This window comes from Rhincodon typus, chromosome 6 (genome assembly GCF_021869965.1).
Source record: "Rhincodon typus isolate 14 chromosome 6, sRhiTyp1.1, whole genome shotgun sequence".
NCBI classification, from domain to species: Eukaryota; Metazoa; Chordata; class Chondrichthyes; order Orectolobiformes; family Rhincodontidae; genus Rhincodon; species Rhincodon typus.
This window is the reverse complement of record NC_063337.1, coordinates 45609985-45637445: the sequence shown is the minus strand read 5'-3', so window position 1 is coordinate 45637445 and position 27461 is coordinate 45609985. Positions and strand designations below refer to the sequence as shown.

At 38.2% G+C, this 27461-nt stretch overlaps 2 protein-coding genes across 8 annotated transcripts in view; one reads left to right on the top strand and one right to left on the bottom strand.

Moving 5' to 3' along the window:
* LOC109932597 (LIM and senescent cell antigen-like-containing domain protein 1) overlaps positions 1–23874 on the top strand; it is a 120388-nt gene extending 96514 nt beyond the window's left edge. For 5 of the 6 annotated variants that reach the window (XM_020531744.2, XM_020531745.2, XM_020531743.2 and 2 more), the window contains exons 5-10: positions 4516–4665; positions 9541–9691; positions 18733–18825; positions 19688–19736; positions 20284–20359; positions 21822–23874. In XM_020531744.2, coding sequence (XP_020387333.1) covers positions 4516–4665; positions 9541–9691; positions 18733–18825; positions 19688–19736; positions 20284–20359; positions 21822–21936 — 634 coding nt within the window. In that variant the 3' untranslated portion in view covers positions 21937–23874. Of the gene's footprint in view, positions 1–4515; positions 4666–9540; positions 9692–18732; positions 18826–19687; positions 19737–20283; positions 20360–20585; positions 20730–21821 lie in introns of all 6 variants that reach the window. The other variant, XM_048597798.1, reaches the window with a different exon arrangement.
* Positions 281–26674, bottom strand: LOC125483288 (uracil nucleotide/cysteinyl leukotriene receptor-like). 2 transcript variants are annotated; one of them, XM_048597800.1, is made up of 2 exons: positions 26577–26674; positions 281–2058 (listed from the first exon to the last, which is right to left on the bottom strand). In XM_048597800.1, the coding sequence occupies exon 2, from the start codon at positions 2034–2036 to the stop codon at positions 1014–1016; it is 1023 nt and encodes a 340-aa protein (XP_048453757.1). In that variant the 5' UTR covers positions 2037–2058; positions 26577–26674; the 3' UTR covers positions 281–1013. The 2 variants fall into 2 exon arrangements, with proteins under 2 accessions (XP_048453757.1, XP_048453756.1); XM_048597799.1 differs by lacking the exon at positions 26577–26674 and adding an exon at positions 2392–2620.
* Positions 26675–27461: the final 787 nt, after the last annotated feature.

The following is a 27461-nucleotide window of genomic DNA, read 5'->3' as shown; positions in this document are numbered from 1 at the left end:
TTAAGTATTGTGCGATTTAAAGAAATGCTTACCTATAAAAATAGGGTTTAATTAGTAGTGCCTTTAGTCTTTTCTACAGTATATATCTTAAAACATTAAGTCATTGTCATCCATTCACCTATTAATTTCTAAAAAGAAATTTTAATTCTCAATTGACAGCCTCTCTGGGCGTATTAAATGTATTCTCTTCTGCACTGAAAATGAAGTAAATCACTAATTTAGATAACATAACTAACTGTACAAATCGAAAACTAAATTGGAAACAATAGTCTGTGGCTCAGTATCACAATAGAGAGGCCCACCAAAACATTGAAAGAAAAACTGTGTTTAGATTTTAAGTGTGGTTGGGTTTAAAATTGACCGAGAGAATGACCAGCTTTTCTATGTCAGTCTAAATAATAAATCTTCAGGTTACATTTCTTTTGTTCTTTTTCCATTTACTTATTTTTGCTATTCTGGCTATTTTCTACAAACTTGCTAATTCCTGCTCATTCTATTCTGCAAGTCCAAAGTCTGAAAACTCCATTATAAATGTGGAACGTAGTAAAAAAAATTATCAGACTTCATCACAAATGACAAAAGGTAAAGTTTGGAAAAGTTGGCTTTTTGTATTATCCTAAGATTAGTTGTGAGTTAGCTAATGTTGATGTTGCTACTGATGTAGGCTGCTCGTTCAGAAGTTTGAGCCTGCATTAATGAAAGCCTCAAAAAGTTAGGTGGTTCTTGCACAGCGAGGGAGGCTGAGGAGCGGGTTTATTTGCCAAATCTTATGGTTTGGAAGTGGACCTGGAGGAATCTGAAAAAAGAAAATCATTCAACTGAGACAAAGATTACTGGTAGCTTGCAGTGATTTTAATTTACCACGTGGATATACTGTTTAGCAATTTGTTTTTTTAGTAGTTGCTTTAACGAGACCACTGCTATAAATGGAGAACAGTATGACTTTAGGTGAAGCCACAAAAGACAGCCTTTCATAAAAATCTAGTTTCATAATTCCTCATCAAATACTGTATTTATGTACCGTCTATTGTAGTGGTGTTAACACTGGGGTGAGTTTCTTGGCTGTTATATTCAGTTGTACTCTTCCACTTTTCCTCTCTGTAAAGAGACTCCCTAAAATTCTCCCCTACAAAAAAGTAAACCACTGGGTCTAAGCAGCAGTTAATGCTGGCTAAACAAAAGAAAGCACGGTTAATGATGGCAAGACTCTCAATTTTGGCTGTTGACTCCAAATGCTGATTTGCCATAATAATGTACAGTAAACGGGCAATATGATATGGTAAGAAACAAACCAGAAAGACCGTTAATACTGTAAAAATCATTCTGGAGGCTTTGTGCTTATGGTCAAGTCTCCTGTATGACTGAAGATGTTTGATTATGCATAGATAGCAACAGATAATGACTAGAAATGGAAAAAGAAACCCAACTATCAGAGCACCAGAAGCATAGAGTGATGGCTTCTCTCTATATAATTGCAGACACACAGTAGTGTTCTCTTGTGCCTGTACAGACTGAGTGGTCACTGCGAGCTGAAAAGTTCCAAGTATAGCAGTAACCCACACTGTTGCACTGATTATTTTTGCATAGCGGACTTTTCGAAAGCTGAGCGATCGAACTGGGTGCACTATTGCCAGGTAACGATCAATACTGATGCAGGTAAGAAAATAGACACTGCTGTACAAGTCAAGGTGAAAAAGAAAGCCGGTGATTCTGCAGGCTGTCTCTCCAAATGGCCAGTTACTTTCGAGTATATGATATGTAATACGTAAAGGCAAAGTCAGAATGAGGCAGAGATCAGCTATTGCAAGATTTAACATATAAATACTGGTTATAGTCTTTGTTTTCATGCGACTGCAGAAGACCCATACAGAGATGCTATTCTCAATTAGTCCAGCTGTGAATACAGTGCTGTAGATTACAATGTAAATCATCCTTTCAATTGCAGCAGCAGTTAGGTTGAACTTGGGCTCCGTTACCAACTGTAGCTTTGTGGTTGCTATAGTTGTGTTTGTCCAGTGCAGAGAATCGTAAGCCATAATTCTTTCTGATGGTCGTAGACTGCAAATAGGAACAAAATGATTTTTAGACCTGAAAATTCTAAAATGTTCATTTTCATTTTTTGAACTTAAAATCCTTTCCATTAATAATTTGCATTAAATGCTGCAAGAAATGGAAAAAGAGAATAGATCAACAAAATCCAGGATTAAAAATTGTATATTATGCAAAAATTATATTCGTTACATATTTTCATAGCTTTGGAAATATATAATTACAAACTTTTTTAGGTGATTAATATATTTTGTAACTTCTAACATAATTAACATAATTTATTTGCAAAAATAATTGTAAACTTCAACCTAGAGGATTATCACAGCTTCAGGATTTACTTACGGCTTTGCTGAGGTGAAGTGTGCAGCTGTATGAAGAGCAATCATTCCAGTTGTGCACAACTCCTGCCCATTTTTGTGAAAATAACTCTGTCCTTTTATACAGCAGTGCTAAGATACATAGCAGCTGTGAGTTGTTGCGCTGACAATGTATTCTGTGTATTATAATAAGGAAGCTGTTTCAAGACCACTTTTAAAAAGTTGCTTTACAACAACAGTGTTGATTATGCAGGAAGCACTTCCTCTGGGAACACCATTCCAAGTAATCCATTCACTGTCTTCATGTAAGAAAATAGAATCTCCGTCAAAAGCCACAAATAGAAGCTTCCTTTTCCTAACTGTAGACTATATCCTTTCACAATTTGACAGCATGTATTTTACAATATGTTTCCTTTCCTTTCTTTTTCCACAGTACCAAACAATGCTTCAGGATAAGTTAGTATTTCTGTTGACTGAAATAGCTATTTAGTTTCAAATACTGTATTTTCATCAAGATGAACATTTGGAACTTTTCAATAAAGACTATAAGTAAAACTGTATTCAAATTTCTACTCAACCAATTCCTGATTGTTAATCCTTCGAGACTTTTTCTGCCAAGCAATGAGACAGGGTGAAGGTTTTAAAAATATTAAAATGAAATATAGAATGCACAAACTCAACCTTAATTTAAATATTTCCCAAAACTAGAATTTGACAGGAAAAGAAATGTGCTAAAACTAAGATTATTTGTCAGATGATACATACATGTTTGATGTAATTTTCTCTGAGCTCATTAAGATTTATGCCCTAATCTGTACCTTAGACCACCAGATGTTTGAGGTGTTAATACAGGAGGTTAATTTAATACGATTTTAGTCCAGTTTATGGGGCCTTTCAGTAGGTATAAAGATCAGAGATTTGAGCCAGGATGCTGGTACACATAATTCATTTTCAGTAAAACCGGATCACCACAACTTGGTTCAGAGATAGTAGGAACTGCAGATGCTGGAGAATCTGAGATAACAAGGTGTAGAGCTGGATGAACACAGCAGGCCAAGCAGCAGGAAAGCTGACGTTTCGGGCCTAGACCCTTTTTAGTTCTTTGATTCACATGCTTCCCTGTTAGGAAGCATCCTCTTCAAGAAAGCCTCAGAACAGTTACTCATTAGTATTCCCTTGAATTAATTTTTTTGGTTTGATATTTTAAAGTGGTTAATTTATTTTAAGCTATTCCTTATACGTACGTGTGCTAATGTGGATCTGCTGTACATTGTAATTTAGTCTTTATTTGGAGTAATGCTATTGCATGTTACATGGGCTTGATATAAACGTAAAAGTAGATTTTATTGTGCTTCCCGTAGCAGCTCATGCATATTGGGTTAGTTACACAAACTCTTAAATGTGATTTGATTTATTTATTGCCACATGTATTTTGTTATAAAATGCAATGAAAACATTGTATAGTGTCGTCACTTTCCAGAGCCATCTTAAAATGCATAAAAATAAACCAAAACATCGAATATAAAGGCAGAAAAATAAAGAAATAGAGAAATAATTGTGAGATGTGCCAATTCAAATTCCAGGAGTTAATTGTTTTGCTCATTTGAAACTACTCTCTGATCATCCTACAAGTCTTTATTGATTTAGTACTGTTTGATTTAAATTAAATTAATTTAATTCAAATTTATGATCGTGCATTCAAATCACAAGTTTTCATTGCAAATAATTTTCTCTTCTCTAAAGCTGTGGGCTCAGTGCTACAGTAAGTATCTGATGAAGTTTTCACTTGAGATGAAAGTATCTTGGATACCTGGAGAAAATACCTTAGTCCATTTCACTTACCCATATCAGGTTCCATCATGCAGTCTTGGTGTAACTCCTTAATCACAGTCTTAGTAGAGAACAACTAACCTAGTACCAACTGAAGGTTGAGTGGGATTCTCTCAGATCTGTATGCTTCAGCCTCTCACTAATCACTATGTCAGAGGACCAGAGTATAAATTATTTCAAGACTTAAATTCTTCCTGCTTCAAACAAGATGTTACAACATCACCAGGTTATTCTATTTTAAAAATATACATTTGCTTTTTAAGAAGGAGAGAAAATATTTCATGTGAAGAGTAATCCTCTATAATTTTTCTATTTTCAGGCACCTCTGCCGTCCGTGTCACAACCGTGAAAAAGCAAGAGGTCTGGGAAAATATATCTGTCAGAAATGTCATGCCATCATTGATGAACAGCCTCTTATATTCAAGAATGATCCTTACCATCCTGATCATTTCAACTGTGCCAACTGTGGGTGAGGAAATTTTAATTATTAATTTATGTTCTGTCAGTATATTTCCATGACAGAAGTTCTAAACCATTGGTACTTGTCTTGGAGAAATTATCATTCATGATTACAGCAATGTTATGTGCAGAAGGAAGCCATTTGGCCCATTATTGCCTCAACCAGTGCTTTGAGCATTTTACCCCCAAAGTGCAACTTCCTGATTTTTTTACCCCCATAACCCTACGTACTGTGATTAAGTGCAAGTATTTTCAGTTGATTTTGGTAGATGTGCAGTTTGTATTCATTGATTCAGCAATAAATATTTGTGTATCTGCATCCATCTTGATCTGTTTCTCTTTTATACGTCTTTCTTTATTTGCATTTTTCTGCTTGCTTTTTCCTCAAATGTTATTTTCTTTATCCTTCATTTACCCTTTTTTTTGTTTCTGCTTCTCTGTGTATAAATTCTGTGTATTTTTCTCTCTTTCCATCTTTCTTTCTTTCTTTCTTTCTCTTGTTCACTATCTTCACTCTGTCAAATCCCATTGCTGCACTTCAGTTCTGGTATATTGTTTAAATAGCCATTCTGATGCGAACTTGCCCTTTTGAGCATTGATAGACTATTCAGTCACAGAATGAGCATCACAGTCGATAAACTTTGATCATCTGCTCCCTAAAGCTGTCCTTTGATAATCAGGAAATTGTGAATAATAACCACTCAACTTGCCTGGCTGCTGGGGCTATCTGTGGCATTCTTACCCAGAACTCACTTGCTTCTTTTAATTAAGTATGTATCTCATAAACTTTCCAAAGCTATGAGTTAATTGAATGCAGCTGATATAGTTTAATGTTTTGCCGATTCCATATTAACAAAACATGGATCAACAATAGTAAAACAAAGCAGGATTTCTGAATTGCTGCATTACTAATGTTTTTCATTAAAACTACATATGAGTCAATGTTGTATTTTGGGAAACTTAAATGTGGCATTCATTGATACAGTATGACCCTTGTAAGATATGTGTTAGTAAACCACCACCACCACCAGTCGCTGGACTCGTGTGGGGAAACAAGTAAAACCAGAACTGATCAAAAATCAGTTTCTTTCAATGCACAGATAGAATGGTTGTCTTCTGAGCAATGTATCAAAATCTGTATTATACAATGTTTTATCTTGTGAAGGGAAATCAACACTTTTTTGTGCAAAATCCAATGGCTTTCAATTTTAGAACTTACCTGGTGTTATGAAATATTTCAATGCCGTTTAAGGGAGACCAAAAGGAAGAAATTTTACCCAGCATTTCACTTCTTGCTATTTCTTTACTTCTAAGTTTACAAGCACGTACTTGCAACAAAGTATAAAAACATCTCATTTTATACTTAAAGTATTCGAGAAGATTTGTAGTTCGGGTTGTGGATGAGGTTGCAGACATGCTCACTGAGCCGGTGTGTTTGATTGCAAACGTTTTGTCACCCTGCTAGGTAATGTCGTCTGTGTGCCTCCGGTGAAGCATCGGTGTTCGGGCCCACTTGTTATTTATATGCCTTGGTTTGCTGGGGTGGGTGGTATTTCTTCTTGTTTTGTTTCTCAGTGGTTTGTACACCGGGTCTAATTCAATGTGTTTGTTGATGGAGTTCTGGTTGGAATACCACGCCTCCAGGAATTCCCTGGTGTGCTTCTGTCTGGCTTGTGCAATTATGGGTGTCTTGTCCCAGTCGAATTCGTGTCCCTCGTTGTTCGTGTGTAGTGAGACAAGTGAGAATTGGTCGTGTCTCTTGGTGACCAGTTGGTGGTATTGTCAATTCTCTTCTGGTTTAGCCTATGTAGTGTTTCTCACAGCCCTTGCATGGTATCTTGTATATTACCCCAGCTTTGCTGGTTTTGGGTATGGGATCCTTTACGCTCTTCAGTAGCTGTTGTAGGGTGGTTGGCGGTTTGTGGGCTACTTTGATACCTAGGGTCTGAGTAGTCTCGTGGTCATCTCTGAAATGTCCTTGATGTATGGTAGGATGATTAGTGAGTCTGGTCGTATTGTGTCTTCCTGTCGTGGTCTATCTCAGAGATAATGGCGGATTGTGCTTTGTGGGTTCCATTTCTTTTGAAGACTCCGTATAGGTGCTCCTGTTCTGCTTTGCGTAGTTCATGGTTGCTGCAATGTGTTGTGGCTCGTTTAGATAGTGTCTTGATGCAGCTCCCTTTTGTGAGGGTTGGGGTGGTTGGTAGTGTGTGTGGTCTTTCTATATACATTAGTCTGGAATTCCCCGTTGTTTTTGTGTTCTACCATTATGTCCAGGAAGGATAGTCGGTTGTTGTTCTCTTCTTCTTCTTTTGTCAATTTTATCCCGGTAAAGATGATGTTTGTGTCGGTGAGTTTCTTCTAGTTTTGAGCATTTAATAATCACAAAGGTATCAGCTGCATATCGGACCCAGAGTTTGGGTTGCACAGTGGGGAGCGCTGTCCATTCTAATCTTTGCATTACTGCTTCTACAATCATTCCTGATATTGGGGATCCCATTGAACTTCCGCTAATTTGTTTGTAAATGCTGTCATTGAAGGTGAAGTGGGTTGTGAGGCACAGGTCTAGTAGTTTCATGGTGGTGTCCTTATTGATGTTGTTGGTGTCCTTACATGGAATTGAGTAATCAGGCAACCCAGGACACCAACAACATCAATAAGGACACCACCATGAAACTACTAGACCTGTGCCTCACAACCCACTTCACCTTCAATGACAGCATTTACAAACAAATTAGCGGAAGTTCAATGGGATCCCCAATATCAGGAATGATTGTAGAAGCAGTAATGCAAAGATTAGAATGACAGCATTTACAAACAAATCAACGGAACACCAAGCCCACCGACACATAAACAACATCTTACCAGGATAAAATTGATGAAAGAAGACGAAACAACTTCTATTTAATACTTGAAGCAGAAGATCTGCAATCACTCTGCGTTGGTTTTCTGTCCTGAGGTGGTAATAAACAAAAACTAAAATATTTGAATATATCTTGATTAAATGAAAAAAAAATTGCAGTTGGAACCATAGCATTATTATAATGCATCTGAATAGCCATAGCTCATTTTAGTATAGTATGAAAATGTTGGATACAGTTGTAAAAGAACAGTCCAAAGCTCAGAGCTAAATACTGAAACCTAGTCTTGTTTCAAAACTTGTATTTTCAAACATGGGCCCAATAAGTCATCTTCATGTTTGAAAAGATATTTGGAGGTCACTTTGCAATGGATATCGAATTCCATTTGTGCCTTCTTAATGAATCATAGTGTGTTTAAACATCATCTGAAACATTAGAGTGAGCAGCTTGGCCTATAGACTGTGCTGGAATGTTACTTCCTAGATTATTTTCTTTGATCCGTCTTATCATGCGCACTTCTGTTATTTCCTATTCTTCCTGATCCTGTCCTACCTCTGTCATAGGGAAAGGTAGGGAAATGGCCACAGTTAACCTTGTGGTAAGGAATCCATGATCGAAAATGGCAAGCAAAAGCTTTTCCTGCCTGAGATTGCTGAGTGGTCACTTACAAAATATATTCTCAGGAATTTAGCTAAGAAAACTGTTTTTTTTTAATATTCACTTCAGTCAAACCTAATGATTCAGATGTAGTTAGTCGATATTCAAAGCTTCCGAACATAGTCATTGTTCAGTTTGGCAAGGTGTACAAGTAACTTAGGGCATACAAACTTAAATCCAGCAGAATTCTGATTTACTTGGCAGCATTCCTAAAACAGCAGTTTTTATGATGGTTATCTTATTTGGATGGAAGGAGCAATTTTTAGCAGGTGGGTGTGGAGAAAGACAGTCCACGTCATATGGCAGCACTCCCTTACACTGCAGTTTTCTGTATTTTAGAGTGACTGTAATCCTGTGGCATTTGGTTGATACTTCAAATTCAGTCCCCTTGGCATAACCACATCGCTTAGGCAACCCCAAAAAATTGTAATTTCAAGCCTACTGTCTGCTTCTTTATCTATTTCAAAAGTTTAGACCAAATAAGTAGACTCACTACCACCTTCTGAAGTACAATTAGGAATGGACAATAAATCCTGGCCTAATCTAAGAACAACTAAATATTTCAAAATTAAAAATAAATAAAAACGTAGTTTGACTTGCAGATAAGATAAACTACCTATTGAATTTCTTCAAGAGTATATTAAACCCAAGGTTGTGCCATTTTTGTTTCTACACACAGACTGATGATATAAATAATACTAAAGTAAGACACAGTTCCAAGGCTGAATGGATATTTGTGAGATGAGACTGAATAAATTTTTAAAAAGTGTATTTTTACAATATAGTTTGGGATTATAATCGCCCCACTTGCCAAAATGATGTTATGCTCCTGAAGAGTTAACTTTCATTAACATTCTTTCTTGATGTATCCCAGTTTACATTAATTCCGTTACATGGACGTTGAGGTTTAGTGATTACCATGGATGGGTTCCAAATGACAGGAAGATGAGACAAATTCTGATTGGTTAATTAGTAACAAAAATATCCAATGTACATAAAATTTCAGAACAGAACAAACTGAGAAGCTATCCGAAGAAGTTTTAACAACTGTCACACTGTTTTCTATGCTTGTGAGTTAATAAGCTTTATAATATTCTTTGAGGTGAGACAGTGGTATTATCGTAATGTCACTATACAATCCAGAACTCCCACTGGTTCAACTTGTGTTTTACATTGCTTGCACTGATATGCTGAGCACAAACGTTGAGTGCTTTCTTGCTGTGAAAATTAATGTAAAAATCTGACATACAAGTGGTACATACAAATGTAACTAATCCTTTCTTCAAAACTAGTCTTCTCATCAGTTGTGCAGAGGAATTATGCATGGATGATGATTTAGTATGTTTTTGATATTTCATTCTAATCAGGAAAGAATTGACTGCTGAAGCTCGAGAGCTGAAAGGAGAATTATATTGCCTGCCTTGCCATGATAAAATGGGCGTCCCTATTTGTGGCGCTTGCCGACGGCCAATTGAAGGACGTGTAGTTAATGCAATGGGAAAGCAATGGCATGTGGAGGTAATCTAATCAACATCAAGTCAAGTTCATTGCTTTAAATTTATCTTTTTTAGTTGTTTAAAGTTTGGTGATGACTGCAAAAATAAGGATTTTATGTTTCTAAAATACCTGTGTTACTGAAAATTTGTAGCTCTTTCCCAGTATTGTAGCTTATCACTCTGTCTGAGTAGCCAAGATTAAGAAACCTTTAGGTTTTTTCCATTTTTAATATAATTCAGAATGCAGTCATTTTCATCACTGGTAGATGGATTTAAATCTGACCTCGAGTGGAGGGAATTGGGGTTACCTCACTACAGCTGCTGAATGAGCTAATGTTGATCTACATCTGTCCATTACCAATAAATGTAAAGTCATAACACAAACACGTCCTTAGAGTTGAGCAGCGTGGACCAGAAGATCTGATGGGGCAATAGTCATGTTGGCAACATACATTGGAGTTGCACATCAGGACCATGTGAAATTAATAAAATCTAACTTCTGTGTAGCAATTAAGCTGAAGCCTTAACTGACCACTGACATCCCCCCCCCCCCCCCCAACTGAACTCAAACCCATCTGACACTGCCACTACCACCCCAAGCTGACCCTTTAACCTACCCTAAGCAATTAACCACGAGCAAGCCAGCCTACTGCCCTCACCCTATTTGCCTATCACTCATCCCCGCCCCACCTAATTGGCATTCTATCTTCCCTTACCCCTCACCCAACTACCAATCACCTCCACCACCCACACATGTAACACCACACTTACCTTCTCAATAGCTTTCAAAATGGCTACCACACCTTTAAATTACAGAATACGAAACCTATCACTGAAAAAGGGAGCCTTCCACTCCTGTTTTTCTGGATTTCTTTTGTCCAATCAGGAAATAGGGATTTTGATCCTGGTTGGAAATTCTGGATCAGTATTATTCTGAGAGATGTGAAAAGTTAATTTCACCAATGAGGTTTCTTTCAGCATAAATATCTTCCCTGAATTGATGCTGAAAATTGATTAGAGTGTGGTGGGAAACATCCCTCAAGAACAAAGAGAACCCAGAATAAGACGACCTAACCAATTCTTAGACATTTATTTATGTGACCACGAGGTGTCCAACCAATGTGAAAACCTATCATCATATTTTAAGATTATCCACATTACTGACAAATCTGCAGCCACTGTTAGGGTTTAAACCCTGCATGGTGGAGAGCACATAAGTTCACTGTTGGTACGCATCCTTTGGTTCAAGACATGTCTCCGATTCCTGTTGCCCTTGTGCTGTTAGAACAGTGGTGAAATTTCACCAGCCATATTGGCAAATCAGGGCATATAACTGATGGGCCTTACACGGCTGTCCATCAAGGGCTACAGTGTTTTGCAGCAAAGGTTTTCGGAAGTTGGAGAAGAATCCATGCCACTTGCATAATGCAAGCTGACTAGTCGAATGTCAACTCTAATTCTTAACCTGGATTTAATTCCAGATTCTCTGCCCAGAGATGCTCTTTTATGCCCTAAAAATTCCACTATGCAGTATCTTTTATTATCTTGATTACCAGAAGAAGGCAGTAACTACTCAAGAGCAAAGCAATGTTAAAGATCTGAAATACAGACATTGCTTTAAAAAAAACTCAGCAGATCTGGCAGCATATGTGAAAAGAGAAGCAAGAGTTAGTGTTTCGTAATAACTTTTTTCAGAGACTAGTTGATTTTTTTGATAACTAACTTGCAGTGGTTTGAGTACAGCACTTGCTAGATCCTTACCCTTTTAATAACATGGCCAGCAGAATCACCAGTCCTATTCCTGACAACAGCATGAATGCCAATTATCCCATATAACGGTTAGCGTCTCTGCAGTCCAGTTGTGGTTGGTTTTGAGCAGTGGATACGTGTGTGTTCCCATACCCAGCCTTGAGGGGAGTTCGTTTAGAAGCTTTCATTCTATGTCTGAAATCTCCGCCTCAGCTGTATGCTTTCAGAAAGTTTGCATTGTGTCAATCAGCTAGGTATTCTAGATATTGCAAGCATGAGAATTTTTCTAATTATTCTTGGATTCTGGATAATGTGAACTTGGCTCTTGCCCTATTTGTTCTTTAGTACATTTGCGATCAAATGTCAGTTGGACCAGGTCTAGTTGGTAAATTTTTTTTCTATTAGAGCTTTTCTAAACAGGTAGCTTATGTGGTTATTTTCTTGCAAACTTAATTTATGCTGAATTTTACAATTTGCCACTAACAGAATTGAATTATTAGCTCAGTATCATTACCTCTACTAAAGCAGACTAAATTTACATGATAAGCTGCTGAAACAATAAAAGGTCACAGATGCTGCCAGATCTGCTGAGCTTTTTCTGATTTCCAGCATGCGCAGTTCGTTCAGTTTTTTTGACTAAAAGGCCACTGTTGGCCTTGAGACCTTCCTTGTTACAACCATTTCCCATCCTGCTTTGTGACAGTTTACCTTGCAGCTTGTCCCTCGATTTTGCATGTGGACCTCAATTCTTAAAACAATTCTTTGATAGGGAGTAGATGTCACTGGTTAAGCTAGTATTTGTTGCCCAACCATAACATATATATACATGTACATGTACATAGAATCCCTACAGTGTGGAAACACGCCCTTCGGCCCAACAAGTCCACACCAAACCTCGGAACATCCCACCCCGACCCATCCCCATATAACCCACCTAATCTACACATCCCTGAATGCTATGGGCAATTTAGCATGGCCTATCCACCTAGCCTGCATATCTTTGGACTGTGGGAGGAAACCCACTCAAACACGGCGAGAACGTGCAAATTCCATATAGACAGTCGCCCGAGGGTGGAATTGAACCCATATCCTTGGTGCTGTGCGGCAGCAGTGCTAACCACTGAGTCACCGTGCCATACATGTTTGATCAGATGCCAGTTCATCACGATGCCCCCTCAACTCCTTGTGCTTTGTCTAGTAGCAGCAGACTTGTCCATTATTGGCATTTCCCTAGTGGAAATCCTTTTAAGTTCTTTATTGTGGACCCACTTTAGCCGACAGAAAAGCTTTTCCAAACCTGTTTCTGTATAATTACCGTCTTTCATGGTTGATTAGAGCCTATTGTTCCCGTTTTATTTCTTAAAACCTTTCTGGCCTCTCAATATGCTGCATCATAATCTAGCTATGCAGTAGCTCTCAACTACTCCAAAAAGGCTTAAAATATCTTACAGATCCTTTGTTTTCACAGACAGTTTTCCTTCCTTTTTCAGTTATCTTAATAGTGTGCTGGTTAGACAGCAATTGACATGCTCCACTGATTTCCTTGACTCTGCAGCTGAAATCATAACAAACTTCTGATTTGAAAAGTGATGATAATTGCATGTAGTTGTTTGGTCTGGGTATAAGTCTATTTTAAAACATTCTGCTTGCTGCTTGACAGTCGAATTTTTACAATCAGTATTATTTCTTATGGTCTTCAGTTTGTTTCAAGCATTCAATTAATACAGTCTTTTTGTCTGCAAGAAAACTGTCTAGAAAGCTAATGTTTGTGAAAATTCACTGATTACGCATTTCACCTCATTTTTTTAACTGTCGTAATGTCACTTCTAATTAAAACATTTTGATCATGTTGAGAGAATGTAGTTTGTGAGGTAGGGCTAGTACTGGTACCAATTGAGTCCCACAAAAATAGCTAGAAAACTTGTCAGAAATGAGAAAAGCAATGCGTGCTGTGGCCTTTGAAATTTTTTATGATGAATATATGTGTTTCATTTGTGTCGTAAACTTATACTGCAGAGAGATTGAAGGATAAAATATGTTGGAATGCTTCCTAAATAAAAACAAAATACTGGAGAACCTTTAGCAGGTCCAGCAACTTTTGTGTTGAAGGAACTGTATTCAGGGAAATTGTGAAGCATCCAGACCAGCCTGCATATGTGAGGTCAGAGAATTGTACTGGGGGCAGGGGAAGTGCAGGGAAATGTTTGTTGTAAATGTAGTACAGTTATATGTTCATGTTGCATTGAGCTCCAGCCAGTCTGATAATGTCACACAATCTTTGGGTGGAGACAGTTGAATTCTGTGTGAGTACCAGAAAGAAGCAGATGTGTCCTGTCCAGTTCTCAACAGTCCTCAGTAATTATGTCTAACAAGTTTACATAAACTATACCTAATTCTGTCACACGATAAAATACCTCATTATGTAAGACTAAGTGCCTTTTAGAGTCATAGACATATATAGCACGGAAACAGACCCTTTGGTCCAACTCGTCCATGCCGACCAGATATCCTAAATTGATCTAGTCCCATTTGCCAGCACTTGGCCCATTTCCCTGAAAATCCTTCCTATTCATGTTGTAATTGGACCAGTCGCCTCCACTTCCTCTGGCAGTTCATTTCACACGTGCACCACCCTGTACATGAAAACGTTGCCCCATAGGTCCCTTTTAAACCTTTTCCCATCACCTTAAACTTATGCCGTCTAGTTTTGGACTCCCCTACCCTGAGAAAAAAAACTTGACTATTCACCCTATCCATTTAAAGTTTTTTTTAGAAGAATTGTAGCTCGGGTTGCGGATGAGGTTATAGACTTGCGAGGTTATAGACTTGCTTGCATTTCGTCACCCTGCTAGGTAACATCGTCAGTGCGCCTCCGGTGAAGCGTCGGTATTCTGTCTCACTTGTTATTTATATGCCTCGGTTTGCTGGGGTGATTGGTATTCCTTCCGGTTCTGTTTCTCAGTGGTTTGTATATTGGGTCCCTATCCATGCCCCTCATGACCTTATTAACCTCTATAAGGTCAACCCTCAGTTTCCAATGCTCCAGGGAAAATAACTGCAGTCTATTGAGCCTCTCACTATAGCTCAAACCCTCCAGTCCTGGCAACATCCTTATAAATCTTTTCTGAACCTTTTCAAGTTTAACAACATCCTTCCTATAGCAAGGAGACAGAAATGAACGCAGTATTCCAAAAGTGGTTTAACCAATGTACTGCAAAACTTTTTTTTTTCTATTCATTTGTGGGATGTGGGCGTCACTGGCTGACCAGCCAGCATTTCTTGCCTATCCCTAGTTGCCTTTGAGAAGGTGGTGGTGGTGAGCTGCCTTCTTGAACTGCTGCAGTCCTCCTGCAATATGAACTGCCAACTCCTGTACCCAAAGCACTGACCAATAAAGGCAAGCATACCAAACGCTGTCTTCACTACCCTGTCTAACTGCACTCCAAGGTGTGTTTGTTCGGCAACAGTCCCTGGGACCTTACCATTAAGTTCTGTTTAGACTCACCAGTGGTCTATCCAATACAGTTGATATAAAAACAAAAATTGCTGGAAAAGCTTAGCAGGCCTGGCACCATCTATGGAGAGAAGTCAAAGTTAATGTTTTGGTGGTGTAGAGGGTTGTTTTCTCTCCACAGATGCTGCCAGACCTGCTGAGCTTTTCCAGCATTTCTGTTTCTGTTTCTGATTTACAACACTCACAGTTCTTTTGGTTTTCTCCACCATTGATAATTTGATGAGCTGTCGATTTCAGCAGATTCACATTCAGAAAAAGGAGAAGGATGTAGGGAGGAGACAGTGGTGTAGTGGTAGTGTCACCGGACTAGCAATCCACAGGCCCAGCTTAGTTTTCTGGAGGCAGGGTTTCAAATCCTACCAACTACATCTGCTGGAATTTAATTAAGGTTTCTTATGACAGTGTCCCTACCTCTGAGCCAGTAGGCCTGGGTGAAGTCCCACCTGCTGTAAACGTGTGGTATTTAAAAACATGATATGGTGCCAGTGGTGTATTGTGAAGACTCTTACAGCCTGTGAGACAACGTTCCCATCTCCAGTGCTCCACATACTGAAGAACCTAGCATGTTGCACTGATGATGTCCTTTGCAGTTTATTATTGATAGTAGAACAAGGGATATAACTTTAACAAATATTGCAAGTTATAAGAGGATTCATCTTACCATGTTTCTAAAAAAAATTGCACAAAATACATTTTGTAATGTATTAAAATGGCATTCATAGTAATCCTGAGCATCCTTTGGCTTGGCCTTGAAAGTGGTGACTCCAATTAGGACAGTCTGTGTCACCAGACTAACAATTAAATGTAATTGGTTTAAATATGTTATTTTGACTTTGTAAGAAATACTGCTGCAGCACAACTAATTGAGCTTTTGTTTTCATAAATTCACATACTTCCAGTTTCTGTTGGTAACTGAGCTTTGAGTTCTGATTTCAATTTTATCCAAAACTCAGGTGCTCGCACTTAAAACAGACTGCTGTCTTTAACCTTAGTTTTCAAACTGGACAAATAGGCAATTAGGTAGAAGATGGGAAGCATGACAGGCACATTTTTGCCGCTGATATCTTTCTCTTCTTTCCACCTAAGTGACAGCATTTGACCCAGTATGGCATCAGAGAGCTCTATGACAAAACTGGACCCTGTAGGAATCTGAGGGAAAACTCTTTGGTTGAGAAATCAATCAGTTCGGCTCCAGTCATGTCTGCAGTAGTTTTTCAGGGCAATGTCCTGGGTCCAGCTACTTTCAGCTGCTTCATCATTGACACTCCTCCTGATATAAGGTCAGATACAGCGATGTTTATTGTGTAGTTATCAATGTTTAGCATGATTTATTATTCCTTAGAAGACTGATGAAGCAGCATTGTAGACATTGTCTTTATGGACTTCAGCAAAGCTTTCAACAAGGTTCTGCATGGTAGTCTCGTTAGCAAGGTTAGATCTCATGGGATCCAGGGAGAGCTAGCCAAATGGACCCAAAATTGGCTTGAAAAATTGAGACATAGGGTGGTAGAGGGTTGCTGTTTGGACAGGAGGCTTATGACCAGCAGTTCCAGAAAGATTGGTGCTGGGTCCACTGCTTTTTGTCATTTATATAAATGATTTAGATGTGAATATAGGAGGTATGGTTAGTAAGCTTGCAGGTGACACCAAAATAGGTGGTATAGTGAACAGTGAAGAAGATTATCTCAAAGTACAACAGGACTTTGATCAGATGGGCCAATGAGCCGATGGAGTTTAATTCAGATAAATGTGAGGTATTGCATTTTGGTAAGGCAAACCAGAGCAGAACACTTACAGTTAATGATAGAGTCTTGGGGAATGTTACTGAACAAAGGGACCTAGGAGTGCAGGTGTATTGTTCCTTGAAAGTGGAGTCGCAGGCAGCCAGGGTGGTGAAGAAGCATTTGGCCACTTGTCTTCATTGGTCAGAACATCGAGTATAGGAGTTGGGCCATCTAGTTGTGGCTGTACAGGACATTGGTGAGACAGGTTTTAGAATATTACTTACAATTCTGGTCACCCTTCCATAGGAAGGATGTTGTTAAACTTGAGAGGGTGCAGAAAAGATTTACAAGGGTATTGCCTGGATTGGAGGGTTTGAACTATAGGGAGAGGCTGAATAGACTGGGGCTTTTTCTCACCCGAAGCATCAGAGGCTGAGGAGTGTCGTTGTAGAGGGTTATAAAATCATGAGGGGCATAGATAGGGTGAACAGCTAAGGTTTCTTTCCTGGGCTGAACGAGTCTGGAACTAAAGGGTTTCGGTTTAAGGTGGGAGGGGAAAGATTTAAAAATGACCAAAGGGGTAACTTTTTCATGCAGAGGGTGTGTATGGAATGAGCTTCCAGAGGAGATGGTGGAGGCTGGTACAATTACAACATTTTAAAGGCATCTGGATGGGTATATGAATAGGAAGGTTTAGGGGGATATCGGCCAAATGCTGGCAAATGGGACTAGGTCAGATTGGGATGTCTGGTCAGTGCGGATGAATTGGACCAAAGGCTCTGTTTCCATGCTGTATAACTCAGCCTCAGCAGCCGTGACAATGGCTTTGGCTGGTAAGTGGCAAGTAATACTCACATCACACAAGTACCAGGCAATGACCATCTCCATCGTGAAAGAATCTAACCACTGCCCCTTAACATTTAATGGCATTACCATCACTGAATTCCCCTACTATCAACACCCTCGGGTAACCAATGACAAGAAACTCAACTGTACTAGCCATCTAAATACTACAGCAACACGAGCAGGTGAGAGGCTCGGCATTCTGCAGAGCAGTTCTTCATCTCCTGTCTCCCTAAAGCCTGTCCACCATCTAAAGCGCACAAGTCAGGTGTGATGAAATACTGTCCATTTCTTTGAGTGACTACAGCTCCAACAACACTCGAGGAGCTTGGCCCCATCAGAACAAAGCCTTCTGCTTGACTGGCACCCCATCCATAATCCTCAGAATTTACCACCAAAGTGCAGTGGCTGTAATATGTAATATCTACAAGGTACCCTGCAGAACCTCTCAGACTCCTCAGACAGCACTGTTACCACTGCTACCCAGAAGCACTGCCCCAGCGAATGCATGGAAACATCACACCTCTAAATGTCTCTCTGAACTGTCTGCTGCCCTCACTTGGAAATACATTGCTGTCCCTTCATTGTCACTTGGTCAAAATTCTGGAACTCCCTAACAACAATGGAGGATGTTCCTACATCCCAAGGACTGCAACAGTTCAAGCAGGCAGCTCACCACCACCACCTCCAGGGCATGATGAGTAATAAACTCAGCAACGCATACGTGTCACAATTTTAAAAAAGTCCTCAAAACTGATTGTTCTAGAGACGTGGAGCTGTGTGCCTTCAAATTATCCTAAGGAATAATATAAGGGGCAGAAGTAACAGTGAGAATTTCAAATGCCTATTTGTATTTTAGTCTGTGTCCTGCATCACCACCCTATCCTCCTGTTATTACCTGGATCTCTCCGATTGTATCAATCAAAATTCTTGTGGTTTAGCCCTTTGTTTTCCTTTACGTATTTGTCCCTGATTAACAGTGTGCATATAGGTTTGTAAAGTTATTTTTTGTGCTTAATATGTTATGAATGACAACTATTACATAGAATAAAGAAAACACGGTGTGTATGTTTGTTAATGCTTTGCCCTGACAATTTCTCTCTCAATTTTATGGGTTTTTTTGCCCGTGATCATTTGATATTGCACTGACTTAATAATCACAGCGATTGTATCAAATGACTTATTGTGGAAGGATCAGTCATTAAACTGAAACTGTTATCATTCTAATTGCAGCATTTTGTATGTGCCAAATGCGAGAAACCTTTTCTGGGTCATCGCCACTATGAAAGGAAGGGTTTGGCTTATTGTGAAACTCACTATAATCAGGTAATGTTGCAATACTCTTAACACTTAATTTAGAAACAATTTATTTCCTATTTTGCACAAGCTTGGCAATGTTACTTCATTTTGAATTTAATATTTATGTGGCGTGATTTTAATTCCATGGTAAGAATATCATTTTTTTGCTACGTGACTACTTTTGAATATGTTCATAATACCAAGTTCAATCTTTTATTAATATTTAGGCTAATAGATTAAGTAGCCTTTTGTGTTCTTATCCTTGGTTTTGTATTGAATCACAACTTTTGTGTTTTTTTACTATTGCAAGTTTTAAAACAGTTACGTAGAACACCTGTAGCAGTTTGTTTTTTGCAATCCTGCATTCATTTGGAATAGATATGCTAGGATGATAGGTCCCATTTATATTGCGCTTTTACTGAGGTAGGTTACTTTAAGTGTAGATACTAATATTGAAAATAGACTTAGCAAGAAACTTGTAGCCAGCAATGTCCCACAAACAGCTAAGAGGTGATTGATCTGTTCCTGGTGGTGTTGATTGAGAAATGAATATTGGTTAGGATACTAAGAGAACTCTTGAAATAGTTCCACGGACTTCTTTTTTTCTTGCCCACACAAACAGGCAGTACTTGCCTTGCTTTAACGTTTCTAAAGGATAACACCTGTGACCGTGCACTAAAGTGATGTATTTTAAGTTTTCAAGATGAGCACTAATTTGTAACCTTTTGACTTGGAAGTGACAATGCAACTGTTTACTTAAGTTGACGCTAGCAAAGTTTTTTGATAACAGTAAAAAAAAATTGCATTGAAGGAGATGTACTAGTTTTGAATTTATATCTTTTGACATCATGAACGCACATATTGAACACAAATTTCCCATTTTTTTCAGCTATTTGGTGATGTTTGTTACCACTGTAATCGTGTGATTGAAGGAGATGGTAAGTTAAGTACTTCTGTGATTTACGTACTGAAGAATGTATGTAACATTTTTATATAATGAGAAAGCTCCATTACTTGTGTTTTTTCTATTTTCTGCCTTGATGCAGTTTCAGTGAAATGTATTATTTATTATTTTAAATGTAGCAAAAAATAGCTTAACATTTTCCGCATGGTATTGACTCTTCCTCTTCTCCCTCCTCCCACCTCACAGCAAACAAATCATGCTTAATTAACAAATTGACAGTCATAGAATCATACAGCACAGAAACAGACCCTTCTGTCCAACCAGTCCGTGCCGAACATAATCGCAAACTAAACTAAACTAGTCCCACCTGCCTGCGCATCTCCCTCCAAACCTATTCTGGAAATCTGGATTTATATGTTTATTTTTCATGCCTTTGGAATTTTAAATCTGCTGTCAAATGTTGGACCATTTTCTTTAGAACTGAATGTAATGCATTTCTAATGAACCAAGTGGATAAATAAATAAGAAAGATGCTAGTATTGTGATTAATTATGTATTTCACCATCTTGTTTCCTGTACAGTTGTATCTGCTTTGAATAAGGCCTGGTGTGTTAACTGTTTTGCCTGTTCAACTTGCAACACGAAGCTGACACTCAAGTACGCAATTTAATTCTTGTTACCCCATTAGTAAACTTTTCAAACCATTTAACTTTTAATGTGTTTAGTTTCTTTCTGCGACTAAACTCTGGTTGTTTTCATCTTCAAAAATAACTTTCAGAAGTGCAACTCTCAATTTTTTCTGAGTGATTCTGTACTTTCCTTGTTTCATACATTACTCTCTTTTGTGTTCTATCCTTTTCTATCCACTATTAATTCTGTGAAGAGACAAATTTGTTGAAATTGATCTGAAACCAGTCTGTAAACATTGTTACGAGCGATTGCCTGAAGAGTTAAAACGGCGACTTGCTAAACGAGAAAGAGATTCAAAAGAGAAACAGAAAAAGAAAAAAATGATGGATATCTGCCTGTAAGCAATGCCTATATCTTCTCTTCTCTCCTTGGTTAGTATCTTTTGATTTCCATGTATCTTGTATTTACAGCAACTCCTTCTATTGCATCCTTATATTCTTTGACTGACTAACATTATTCTTTTCCTTATCTTCAAAACACTCCATTGGCTTGTTCTTACCTATCTCTGGAGCTTCTTTCAATCATCCTATGCTTTTCCAAGATCTCTGTACACGTCCAATTCTGACCTCACACATCCCAAATTTTTATCATTCAATCAGTGGTGGCCATGCTTCAGCAACTTTGGTGAAAAACTGTGGATTTCATCAATTAACATCCCCAAAGCTCATCTAACCCTTTCTTCTCCTTTATGGCATTCCTTTAAAATGTGCACTTTGACCATGTTTACATGACACATATCTATCACTTAAAGAGGACATAGTTACAGAATAAGGGGACAGGTATTTAAAACTGAGATGTGCAGGAATTTCTTCTCCCAGAAGGTAGTGAATGTGTGAAATTCTCTCCCCCAGAGAGTTGCGGAAGCTAGATCACTGGAATTATTTAATGAAGTGGTAGACAGAGTTTTATGACTGTCAAGGAATTGAAGGTATGAGAAGCTGACACAAAATGGGGCTAAGGTCTAGCACAGTTCAGCTATAAACATAGATTGGTAAGGTAAGTTTTGAGGGGCTGAATGTCTTACTTTTGTTCCTGTTTCTTATGTTCTTATTTAATTTACATTTACCTTCCCTTCAATTAGCAGCAGTGATTATAAGACAGTTCAAGTACTCATAGTAAAAAATAAAACAGATACCAAAATATTGTCCATTGAAATATCCCAGATTTTTCCTTGCCATTTCTTGTCATAGCTACATTTAATTACTACATCTTGGTAATGATTCCTGTTGGATTCTCATTTATATTTTAGCACAGTTTAAAATGTCCTTCATGGAATTGACAGAAAATATTTGAAGCTTCTGTACAAAACTGCATGACAAATCGTTGAATTATACATAAAACTAAAACAGGATAGGAACTGTCAGAGTGCATGCCCACTGACCTTTTCCAATGAGTTGAATTAAGAAGTTGTTCTTTCTTTGTTTTATAGAAATAAGTTTGTAGAGTTTGATATGAAACCAGTTTGCAAGAAATGCTATGAGAAATTCCCACTGGAGCTGAAGAAAAGACTGAAGAAACTGGCAGAAAGTGCTGGACGGAAATAAGGAGTCTACTTGTGGTTTATAGTCAATTTGTAAAGTAGCTCTTTTAAATTCAAACACTTTCTAAAAACAAGTCAGCTGAGTACATCTGGAGCAACATTCTCAATGCAAGTGATTTAAAGACAAAAGACATTGTTAAAGATTAATTTTGGAAACAAAGAACCTATGACTTTATCCTTACAGAGGCAGACCTATTTGGTCAACATCCTATCAAAAAGTAAACCCTACTGGAAAAGTTTTGATCCCTAGATGACATTTTTCCTTGTTGTTTGTTTATTGCTGCCAACAGCTCCCTAGGAGTTCAGTCAGAGCAGTATTGTGATTTAGTACAAACATGTTTTGTGTACATTGTTCCTTCTCCCTTCCAATAGGGAAGTGCCTTATCAATGGCCTGACTAATTTTGTGAACTCGCTCAGAACCCAAATCGCACTATTCTGAAAGCATGCTGATCTGCATGCTATAGCAGAGTTCTATCTAAAAGTGGAGAATTGTATTGATTTTTCCTATAACATGGTACTATTGTATTACATTTTCAGAAACATTTTGGTACCTGCTGTTACATCTCCATGTGCACACCTAAAAATGAAAATCTGAAGTGCCACTGATTTTTTTTCAAACCCATTACAACATAGGGAATTAGTATCTAATCTGCTCACTTGCAGTAACTAAAACTTTGGAAGATTATATCCTTATCGACTTAATACTCAAAACTGCTGTGGTTAAGAGTATCACTCAATGCTTAATGTTAAAATATCTTTTACTTAATATGCTTCACTCCAAGCCTACACTACATAAAATATTCAAGGCAAGGCTTTTTATTTCTCATTGTGTATAGCTTCTCATAATCATTTACATTTACAAAAAAATAAAAGTTAAATCAAAATTCAGTTTCACATATCTTCACAGCCATTCTAACCTTTTTTTGATATATATGTTCTAATAATATATACGCATAAACCTTTGCTATTTTTTATACAGTTTGTAACCACTATAGGGTGTTGATTGTAAGCTGCATTATCGCCAGATAAAATTCCATTAGGTAGAAGATAAATTACCAATATCCCATTTTTTTGAATGGATTATAGACTAGGTGGCTTTAATTTTTAAAAATACTGTTACAAAATAAAACAGTTAGAGGTAAAACAGGAAAACCTTATACCAAATGCCATATGGTAACTTATTTCTGCATTTCTCAATTAATTCTCACCTCTACTCATTTTCACTGTAATAGCTGCAATAATCAGCTTTGACAGAAATTAGCTTTGTTTGCATGATCTATTTTTTAAAATATTGTAAATCAATTTATGCATTGGTTTTCCTAATATATTTAGCATGGCAAGTACCGTAGTACAACACTTAAAGAAAATATGCTATGATTTCCCTACATGTACTTGAAAACAAAGTTGATCAACTGCAACATTTTTATTATTAATATTCTGTGAAAAGTATAACAAATTGTCAAGAGAAATTTCTCATGTCTTAAAATCTGTGATGTTACAGTTACACCTTACTGTTCAGTGTAGATATTTTACAAACCATCAATAAAAGATGCAACTTATGTAGTGTTTTATAAAGTTTAATTTAAATACCAAAACTCTTGGACATATCAATAGTATCCAGTAACTAACTTTTGTTGCAGTTGAGCACACTTCTTAATTCTTGTAATAAATGCTGGTGCTAAGTGTTGAGATGGGGTAAAATCTGAAAACAAGTTCATCTCTAATGTCAGTTCTATAATTACCCACTTGTAAGTTTTCATAATGTAGTTATATGGTGCTGACATCTACATTTAATTTCTTGAAAACTAGTGCTTTTCCAGTGCGGTGTAATGGGAAACATAATGAATTTGTTATTTTATCATTAAAGAATGTAGTTTTCTCCTGCATATCACACCTATACAATACTCCAGTATTACGTAATAAAATTTACCGTGTATGAAATAGTCTTTGTCATATTTACAGCTTTGTATTTTCTGAGCTTAGAACTGATTTTTCATAATAGGCATGGTTTCAGTAGTTATGTATTAGTAATATTTTCCATCAAACGTATTCAGAGGTATGTACATTCTGCATGTCAAAGGAAATTTTATTTCACAGAAAGCATTGAGCACTTCAGCTTCGGTTCAAATCTGAATAATTGTAATGATGTATTTCAAGAATCTCTACTGCTCATTCACCCGCTTTTCACCAGCATTCCATTGTGTATGAGAAGTTTTGAGTGAACTTACTTCCTAGCTGTTTAATCAAAGCTTAAGCAGGATTGCAGATTGGTTGTATTTGTGTGGACAGAAGGCAGAGATTAACGGTAGCAATCCTCCAGGGATCTATAAATAGATGAATGAGTAATCATTGTTGAAAAGTCATTGCTGTGTTTCTAAACAGTTTAGCCAATTTGATTCACCCCATGTGACATTGAGAAATGGCTGCAGGTGTTGGATATTACAAAGGCTATTGGCCCTGACAGCATTCCTGCACTGGCAACTTATGTTTCAGATCCAGCCATGATCCCAGCCAATCTGTTCCAGTACAGCCACAACACCAGCATCTACTGGACAGTGTGGAAAATAGTCCAGTTATGTCCTGGCTACAAACAGCGAGACAATTCCAACCTGGTTAATTGATTTGTTGTTGATCTCTTGATCAGCAGCACTTGCTCAGCGATAACCTGCTCACTGGTGCTCAGTTTGGACTCAATCAGGGCCACTCACTCCTCATCGCAGCCTTGATTCAAAATGAATAAAAGAGCTGAATTCCAGAGGTTGTGAAAGTGTCTTCTCTTGCTATCAAAGCAGCATTTGATCATGTTGGGCATCAAGGATGCCTAGCAAAATTAGAACCAGTAGGGATTCTGGTGGAGATTTTGTTTGGGGTGATGGTGGGAGTGAAGTGTTGCTTTCTACTGTGTGGTTCCATGTCTAGTACAAAAGAAAAGAGTTGGGGTCATTGGAGGTCAGTCCTGTCATCTCTAGGACATTACTGCAAGAGCTCCTAAGGGTAGTATCCTCAGCTGCTTCATCAATGATCCTCCTTCCATCATAAGGTAAGAAGTAGGGATGTTCACTGCTGATTGCATAATGTTCAGCAGCATTCGAAACTCCTTAGGTACTGAAGTAGTCCATGTTGACCAAAACCTGGGCAACATTCAAGTGTTGAGCAGATAAGTGGTAAGCAATATTCACACCACACAAGTGCCAGGCAATGACCATCTTCAACCAGAGAGAACGTAACCATCTCACTAAATCCTTCACCATAAACTGACTGGACCAGCCATATAGATATTGTGTACATGAGCAGGTCAAAAGTGAGGAATTTTGTAATTTGGCTCACATCTCCACCATTTAAAAGGCAAAAATTAGTGTGATGGAAAGTTATAAACTTGCCAACAACACTTAAGCTCAGCGCCGTGCAGGTCAAAGCATCCTGCTTGGTTAACGCTCAAACCATCACCTTCAACATTCACTTCATCCCCAATGATTTATGGCAGCAATGTGCCGAAGATACACTGTAACAACTCACCAAGGCTTCTTTAACATCACCTTCCAATCACAGCCTCAAAAAAGCAGATGAATAAGGCCAGCAGATTATAGGAATACCACCTTACCCTTCAAACTGCACTTTATTTTGACTTTGAAATATATCACTCTTTCTTCACTGTCACTGGGTCAAAATTCTAGAACTGATTCCCTAATGGTATTGTAGCTACCCTCCATGGACAATAACAGTTCAAGTAGACATCACACCACCACCTCCTTAAGGACAATTAGGGATGGGCAATAAATGCTGGCCTAGACAGTGGTGCCCATGCTCAACTATTTTGAATGTCTTGCAAGGATCTATAGTAACACCATAGCTCTGTGCTAGCCTAGCAATGATTTGGTGAAGGCATCAAGAATACTAAAATGAGATAGAAGCTTTTAGAATCCCTACTGTGTGGATAAAGGCCATTCAGCCTATCAGGTCTAAACTGACCATCTGAAGAACTTCTCGCCAGACCCAGATTCCCACCCACTCCCCATAATCTAGCATTCATCATTGCTAATCTACCTGGCCTACACATCCTTGGATGCTACAGGGCATTTTAGCATGGCGAATCCTCCTAAACTGCACATTTTTTGCGTGAAGGAGGAAACCAGAGTACACAGGCACGGGAGAATGTCAAACCCCACACAGTTGCCCAAGTTTGGAATTGAATCCAGGTCCCTGGCACTGTGAGGTAGCAGTGCTATCCACTGAGCCACCATGCAATTCTTAAGTTTAGATAAAATTATCTGAGCTGACACTCACAAGGTCTGATCCTGTGGATTGTACTGTTTAAATCCTTCCTTCTGTTCCACTTAAAACCTTATAACACACATATGGAACCAAGATGTGCTTGCAGAACACTACAAATGTGGAAGATGCATTCAATATTGTTAAATACAATGTTGTTTAGTTACACTAATTCCAGCCACAAATAAGCACTTTCCAAAGCTTGGCCACCATCTACAGGGCACTAATTAACAGTGCAGCTCAGCAACAGCAACTTGAAACTTATCAGCGTCCAAGACATGGCAGCCCATCCACTCAGCAGTTCTCATACACTCTTTTCACCCTGCAACACACATTAATGTGCTTCAAAGACCAGATGTATAGCAGCAACTTACCAAGGCTCTCCATCTAGGAGGATAAAGGCAGAATGTTCGTGGGAACATCAAGTTCCCAGCGGGTGTCTCACGATTCTGACTATATCAGTATTCCTTCACTGTCACTGTGTGTATACTTCAACTACATAAGATTATTTAAGATGTAGGATTTAGGCTATTCAGCCCATCAAAACTGCCAGGTTTCCTGACACTTGGAAAACTCAGCTGACCAGAGTTAAAGTCAAAAACCTGTCTGAGAATGAGGTTCACACCTCATTGTGGTATTCAAAATTGCAACCTATGTCTTTGTATGGGCAACCAATTCTCTCCAATTTCCCTGCTCATTTATGCCGAGAAATGCTTTGATTGGTAGAATGGTTAGATAAACAAACTTTCAGACTTTAGCAACCAATCTTGACCCAAATCTGCCTGTTTTCTTTTAGATTAAAATGCAATGCTAGCAATTTGGTGAATGGAAGGGAGGTCCCTGAAGTTACTGATTTATGTTCCTTTCTCATTCATAAAAGTTAGTTTAAAATTTTGGTCTCTCGCCAACACACTTCAGCTTGCTTCTTTGCCTGCACTTTGTTACTTCTTCCCAAAGGAAATCATCAGGTTGTTGGCTACACAGAATTCAAGTAGCTGTGTTTGCTGACTTGGAGGAGCATATGCAGTCTGCTCTTGGGAGCCACTTGCACACATGCTAATGAATAACATTTATTGAGAGTGTCTGCGCGCACATCTTGGTCACTGGGTTGGCTGCCATAGTCATAGATTTATACAGCACAGAAACAGTCCATTCAGGCCAACTCATCCGTGCCAAGCAGACATTTCAATCTGATCTAGTCCCATTTGCTTTTCTCCCCTGATCTGCTGGATCCATAAAATGTCTTTTTTTCTTCTTTT

Excerpts from the sequence above, each read along its gene's own strand:
- LOC125483288 (XM_048597799.1), bottom strand. The coding sequence starts at position 2,435 with ATGATTGCTCTTCATACAGCTGCACACTTCACCTCAGCAAAGCC. Across the intron at positions 2,059-2,391 it reads CACTTCACCTCAGCAAAGCC|TCTACGACCATCAGAAAGAA; the intron begins GTAAGTAAATCC and ends TCCTATTTGCAG.